Source organism: Chrysochloris asiatica, unplaced genomic scaffold, assembly GCF_000296735.1.
Source record: "Chrysochloris asiatica unplaced genomic scaffold, ChrAsi1.0 scaffold00101, whole genome shotgun sequence".
Classification (NCBI taxonomy): domain Eukaryota; kingdom Metazoa; phylum Chordata; class Mammalia; order Afrosoricida; family Chrysochloridae; genus Chrysochloris; species Chrysochloris asiatica.
Genome location: NW_006408619.1, coordinates 10580063 through 10587641, shown reverse-complemented (window position 1 = coordinate 10587641; position 7579 = coordinate 10580063). Strand labels below are relative to the sequence as shown.

The following is a 7579-nucleotide window of genomic DNA, read 5'->3' as shown; positions in this document are numbered from 1 at the left end:
CAGCTGAGGACTCTAGATTCATGGGAAGAGAGAGATTAAGAGTTGGTGGCCAGGAGGCCGACTTGCAGAATGTGCCCTTTGGTAGTGCACATTATTATATACACCTGATTAAAACAAACAAAAAAAAAGCTAGTGAATAGAGAGAAACACAGTTAACTGATGATACATGAAGGGGATTATGATCATGGTAATGAAACACGGTATATGATTTGTTGAATGTAAAACTGATGATCTTCCCTGTAAACTTTTACTCGATCCACAATAAAAACCTTAAAAAAAAAAAAAAAAGAACATAATACAAGAAGAAAGCAAAGCAAAGGGTCATTAAAAAGACAGGGGAAAAAAATTGAAGACCAAAATGAAAGTCAGTAGACACTCTGAAATTTGCTCTTGAGCCTAGAGAGGAGGCTAAAGTGACTGGAAGAAATGAGGAAGTCAAAGAGCTGAACAGAAAATTCCAAATGACAGCTTGAGAAGACAAAGTCAAGTATTACATGAAATGTGCATAGACCTGGAGTTAGAAAATCAAAAGGGAAGGACATGCTCAGCATTTATCAAGTTGAAAAAATTAAAGAAAAATTTCAAGCCCCAACTTGCAATATGGAAGACTTCTATCGGCAAAATACTGACTAGATCAGGAAGCATCAAAAGAAGGTGGAAATGGTACCAAAAAGAAATGATGGCCATTCAACCATTTCCAAAGGTAGTATATGATCCAGAACCCAAGGTACTGAAGGAAGAAGTCCAGGAATGATGGAACACATACTGAAATCTTTCAACAAACTGATGCAGCACTGGAGGCACTCAGTCATCTATGTCAAGAAATTTGGAAGACAGCTACCTGGCCAACCTACTGGAAGAGATCCATATTTGTGCCCATTCCAAAAAGAGATAACCCAACAAAACATAAAAATCACTGAGTATCATTAATACCATAGGCAAGTAAAAAAAAAAAAAAGGCTGCAAAAGCACATTGCCAAAAATTCAAGCTGGATTCAGAAATGGAATGCAACTAGGGATATCATTGCTAATGTCAGATGGATCATGGCTGAAAGCAAAGAATACCAGAAAGATGTTTACTTGTGCTTTATTGACTATACAAAGGCTTTCTACTGTGTGGATCAACACCACCACCAAGAACCAGAGCAGTGGGCTTCTCAGACCGCAGAACAAGTAAAGCTGAGTGACTTTGGACAGGAAGCTTACTTGTAGAGTGGGTGCCTCCAGGCACTTTATTAGGAGAACTAGTTTTGCTGATCCACAGAGCTAGAGCACAGCGCCTTCAGGCAAAGGCTTATGATGGAGTAGTATGCCTTATGATGAAGTAGTATGCCTTATGGGCATTCAGCAGCTGACTGGACAACTGTGGCCTGAGCATTTCTGACCCCTAACTTTAACCTGTTAACTTCTCTAACAAACCCCGTAACTGTGAGTATGGTGTCTGCAGATCATCAAGCCTTGCTGAACAGAGAGGACTGTGGGAGCAGTAGTTCGTGCCACAGATTGCAGTGCTGGTCATTCTCCTCCTTGCCCCCCACCATTTTTGCAGAGTCTTAATGTGGGTGAGGCACTGTGCCAAGCCCTTTCAGAAAAACACACACACAAAATCCAGATCTCACTCCTCACCACCTCTGCTGCTACCACCCTGGTCCAGGTCACCATCGTATCTTGCCTCATTGCAATGGCTTAAATAATTTCCCTCTTCTGCCCTTACCCCCAGAAGACCTGTTATAATAATGATCATGCCCTACCCTTTTTCTATTTAAAACTCTCCGAGGCCTTCCGATCTCACTCAGAGTAAAAGCCTATGCCTTTACAATAGCCTATAAAGGCCTCTGTTGTTGCTAGCTACCACAGAAGTAGCTCTTGACTCAGGGCAACCTCGTGTCCGACACATCTTCTTTGGAAGTATACTGCCAGGCCATTCTTCCTAGTCAGTCTTAGTCTGGAAGTTCCACTGAAACCTGTTTTGCATCATAACAATACACAAGCCTCCACTGGATGGTGGCTGTCCTTGCAGTGCATTGGTCAGAAATGAAACCCAAGTCTCCTACATGGAAGGCAAGAATTCTACCACAGAACCACCACCGCCCCCTACGAAGGCTAGGGAGCCCTGCTTCATCTACTCTCCAGTCTCTCTTGGTGCTCACTCTGCTCAGGGCACGCTGGCCTCCTGGCTCCTCTGCAGAAGGTTCCAGGCACTATCGCACCTCAGGGCCTTTACATCTGTTTTTCCCTCTCTCTGGTCCTTCCTTCCCCTATGTCTGCATGCATCTTACCACCCTGAGGTCTCTGCTCAAACACCATCACAGGGAGGTCTTTACTGACCAATCTCTTGCAGCTCCCCTTCCTGTGTCTTCAGTACTCCTTAGCCCCTTTTTCTGCTTGATTTCTTCACACAGAGCTAATTATGGTTTAATATGGAGCTAACCTGTTATTTTTCGTTTGTTATTAATTGTAATTCCATGAGGATAAGGATTATCAATTTCATTCATAGCTGTATCCCCAGTACTTAAGAGCTGTACCTTTGAACGGGGCTTCAAAACATTTGTGAAAAAAAATTTCACTATCTTTTCATTCCATTTTCTCATTAACTTTTGAAGCCCCTTTATTTAAACACTCAATAAATATTTTTTAATAAAAAACTTGTCATTTCCAAATACGTTGTATGATGTTATAATGCCTCAGTGCAATCACTGTGACTGCTAGCTATATTACAAATACCACCTTGCTGAGTGGTTTTAGGTTAATTCCCTGAAAGGACAAAACTGAGACTGCTTTGCTCATAAAATCAATGAAAATTAAGAGTGCGTAAAAGAAAATCACCTAAGAGCAAAACGGTTGTAATTATCGAAGTCCTGGTGTAGCACTGCGGGTTAATGCGCTGGACTGCAAGGCTGGCGGTTCGGGAACCAACTCAACTTGACAACACTTAACAACAACTCTCAGTCTCTTGAACAAAAAGTCACTGGGCTAGAAAGATCTCAAATGATTCTCTGAATCATTTCCTACTTTCAGACAGGCTTCACCGTATCCACTGTCCTAAATTTTCTAAACAGTACTCAAGAGAAGAAATTTTGTTCATCTCTTGTACAACCCATAATTACTCTGGTGGCCAATCTTAACCATTACATTTCTGAGGCCTAGTTCTTAAGTTGTTGGAGTCGGTTCCGACTCATAGCGACCCTGTACAGGGTTTCCAAGGCTGTAAGTCTTTATGGGAGCAGAAAGCCTCATCTTTCTCCTGCGGAACAGCTGGTAGTTGCAAACTGTTGACCTTAAGGTTCTTTCTAAATGTAAATAATTAAAACCCAGACTACTTAGAAATCAGTACATGAATTCCAGTATGGCAGCTTGGAACCAAAATTAACCGAAAAATGTCTCTCCCTCTTCATTCACTCTTGAAAGCAGATGTCTAAACAATTCCGAAACTGTTATTAGATTTGAAATAAAAGTTTATAGTCAATGTCAGATAAAGTTTGACAATCTCAGGAGGCAACTTAAACTCGGCAACGTTATGTGCTGTCCTTTACACAGGAAATTCACCTGTTTTCCAAGAGGAATCAACGATTTGTACTCAACTCCCAATCTCTGGAGAGCAAGCATTTGAAAGAGTGGAGGGAATTAGTAATGAAGGACGGCACAAAGCGCCTTACAAACTCTCAGAGACATCATTTTGACCAATTAACTATAAATCAGTGACTCGTACAGACTTCGAGAAAATAAAGTTAATATTTGCAGAGCTCTTAACACATTAAGTCTATGAGCTGATAATCTGTTCTGGAGGCGAGAAAACTGCTATTCGACATCATGCTCAGAGTCACAGGCTGGTAAGCACACGATGGGGCTCGCTCTCTCGGGCGCCCCCTTAGCACCTTCCCCTCTGGCCGGTTTTAAGCCGGCCACTCCTCCGCCGTCACAGCCCCAGGAAAAGGCATTCCGTGTCTGAGTTTCTTGAATTGCAAAGAAACGAGTCACTTTTCCAGTTACCCTTGCAATTCGGCTACAGAGAACACCGACGCTAAGTTTCAAACGTCACGGCTTTCCTGAAACAGGTAGGAAAGCACAACGAGAAAAGACAACAGGACCTGGAGCACACGGACCAGGCTAAGCCGCAGCCAGCAGGGAGGGTGGTGCCCCCGGCGTCAGCTCGGGAAACTCCGGGCCTGACAGGCCGAATCCGACCGCGGCCTCTCCCGAGCGCTTGCGTCCGTCCCACCCGGGCGTTAGGACTGGCGGAAACGCTCATCTGTTTGGGCGAGTGCGCGCCAGCCCTTACCCACCGCTCATAGCTTCTCCGCCCGGCTCCGTAAAGCTCAGACCCCGGGCGGAGGAAGACCTCGCCACCTGCCTCACTCAGAGGGAGACTAACAGGACACCGAAGTCGTGGGCAAAGAGGAGCCTCTCGGACCCCGCACTGGTCCCCTCCCGCGTCCGTCCCCTAAACTTCCCCACGACCATACCTTCTCCTCATGGCGGAGTCTTCAAGCAGCCGGGCGTCTAGGCACCCCACCTACTCCACGCGAGTCACAGCACAGAAAACACAAACACCACCGATCTACCTCCGCGTCGCCGGTGCGCGAGCCGTTTGGCCCCGTGGAATTTCAAACTGAGCCGGGAGACGGCGCAGCCCTGTGATTGGTGCCGCGTCCTGTCGCTCCTAAATAAGCCCTGCCTTCGCCTCGCCTCGCGGGAGATGAGATCCAAGTGCGCTGTCAGGATACGGTGCCCTGAGTTCTGGGCGGCAGTTCTGGAGCTAAGCCGGGAGCGTTCGGGATCTACGGGGGCGGGGCGCGCGGTTTGCGCGTGCGCTCGGTTACGCCCGTCTTCTGCCCGCCTTCTTCCCTTCTTCCCGTAGAGGAGCGGGACTTTCTTCTAAACCCAACGACATCACACGAGCTCCACCCGCCACACGCAGTTTTGATTCGAACTGCGCGCGCTCTGCCCGGAGGCCGCCGGGAAGGTGCGAAGAATGTAAACGCCATAGCCTACCCAGAGCCGGGTTAGGCTAGCAGGCGTGAGAATTAATAAAATAGACCTAGAGGTTTAAATTCTCCCCCTCACTCATCCAGGTAGCGAACTGATCTCTGATGGTAATCTTCTAGATGCAGGAAGCCGTACGTTTAAGGGGAAGGGAATTCAACACCGCCTTTCATGGACCTGATACTTTCCCAGACAAATTACCTCATTTAATGTCCACAACAGTCCTGTTACGTATTATCGCCATTTTTCAGAGAAGGAAAAAACGGATTCCCAAAGATTTGAGGGATTGTCCAAGTCACATGATAGAGAAATAAATGAAGACAGTAATCTGAACGCAGTTTTCTTAAAAATTACATTGTTGTTGGTGCTGTTAGATGTCATCAAGTCGGTACTGACTCATAGCGACCCTATACACAACAGAACGAAACACTGCCCCGTCCTGGACCAACCTCACAATCGTTACTCTTGAACCCACTGATGCTGCCACTGTGTCAATACCAAACATGATAACCTTCTCCAGTGATTGGTCCCTCCTGACAATATGTCCGAAGTATGACATAAGCTTGTCTATACGGTTTTTACAACTCAAAATAGGATCAAAATTCGTTTTCTCACTGGACATATTCTATATCCCTAAATGCTTGTTGTTAACGTGCCATCAAGTTGGGACGGAATCATAGCGGCCCTATGCACATCAGAAGGAAACACTGCCCTATCTTGGGCCAACCTCACAATGGGAGCCTCGCTTGATATAGTACATATATCATAGACTCATGGTTGCATAGTATCTTCTATGTTGTTTCTAGGTGCCATACAGTTGGTTCCAATTCTTAGTGACCCCAGGTACAACAGAATGAAATACTGGCGGGTCCTGTAGCATCCTCACGCTATGTTTGAGTCCATTGCTGCTACCACTGCGTCAATCCACCTCCAAGGAAATGGAGATCTTCCTTTTTCACGGACGCTCCACTGTACCAAGAATGATGTCCAGGGACTCTTCCTAATAACATGTCTGAAGTATGAGAGATGAAGCTTCGTCATCCAGACCTCTAAGGAGCATTCTGGTTGCACTTCTTCCAGTACAGGTATGTTTGTTCTTCAGGCAGTCCGTGTTGTTGTTAAGTGTTGTAGAGTGTGTTCTGACCCTGTATAGGGTTCCAAGGAGCGGCTGGTAGGTTGAACTGCCAACCTTGGGGTTAGAAGTCCAGTGCTTTTCCAACAGCGCCACACCAGGACTCCATGATTCTTTAAATATTCTCCAAGACCATAATTCAAATGCATCAATTCTTCCATGGTCTTCCTTGTTCATTGTCCAACTTTCACATGCATATGCAGTTATCGAAAATCCCATGGCTTGGGTCAAGCACACCTTTAGTCCTCAAACTGACATCTTTGAACACTTTAAAGAGATGTTGTGCAGGACATCTGCCCAATGCAATACGTTATTTAACTTCTTGACTGCTGCTTCCATGAGTGTTGCCTTTGGATTCAAGCAAAATGAACTCTGACAATTTCAATTTTTTAAAAAATTTATTATGGTGTTATTTATTGGTCCCGTGGTGAGGATCTTTTTTTTTTTTTTTACACTGAGGTTCAATCCATACTGAAGGCTGTGGTCCTTGATCTTCATCAGTAAGTATTTTAAATCCTCCTAGCTTCCAGAAAGCTATACAAGCTTCTATCATCCGCATATCTCAGGTTGTTCATGAGTCTTCCTGTAATACTGATACCACATCCTTCTTCATCTAATCCAGGTTTTTGGATTATTTGCTTAGCATACATATAGTGTAAGTATGGTGAAAGGCTACAACCCTGACAGACCTTTCCTCATGTTAAACCATTCAGTATCCCCTTGTTCTATTCTAATGACTGCCTCTGGGTCTATATACAAATTTCTCATGAGTACAATTAAGTGTTCTAGTATACCCATTAAGAAGCTCTGGTAGTGTAGTGGTTATGAGTCAGGCTGGTAATCAATCTCACAGTCAACAGTTCGAAACTATTAGCTGTTCCATGGGAGAAAGATAAGGCTTTCTACTCCCATAAAGATTTATAGCCTCGGAAGCCCTGTACAGGGTAGCTATGTGTCGGAACCAACTCCACAGCACATCACCACCACCAGTATACCCATTCTTTGCAATGTTATCTATAACTTGTCATGGTCTTCCCAGTCAGTCCTGGTGTGGCACTGTAGGATAAGCACTCGACTTCAAGGTTGGTAGTTCAAACTTACCAGCCACTCCTTGTAAACCCAATACAGGGTCACTATCAGTCAGAACCGAATCAATGGCATTTAACAACAACACACAGTCAAAAGCCTTTGCATAGTCAGTAAAGCATAAGCAAACATTTTTCTGTTAGTCTCTGCTTTCAGCCAAGATCCATCTAATGTCAGCAGTGATAGCCCTAGTTTCCTGTCCTCTTCTGAATCCAGCTTGAATTTCTGGCAGCTCCCTGTCGATGTACCACTGCAAGCATCTTTGTCTCAGCATCTGTGGGCCTGGCATTCCGTGAGATCTCCCTATGCCTTTTTTTTTTTTTTTTTAATGTTTTATTGTGAATTATAAGGAGCTCTGGTAGCATAGTGGTTACGAAT

At 44.8% G+C, this 7579-nt stretch overlaps 1 protein-coding gene across 1 annotated transcript in view; it reads right to left on the bottom strand.

The window, feature by feature from the left end:
- The window catches only part of PRC1 (protein regulator of cytokinesis 1), a 31548-nt gene extending 27023 nt beyond the window's left edge, over window positions 1-4525 (bottom strand). The window contains exon 1 of the mRNA XM_006867137.1: window positions 4464-4525. Within this exon, the coding sequence (XP_006867199.1) occupies window positions 4464-4474 (11 nt within the window). The 5' untranslated portion in view covers window positions 4475-4525. The remainder of the gene's footprint in view (window positions 1-4463) is intronic.
- Window positions 4526-7579: the final 3054 nt, after the last annotated feature.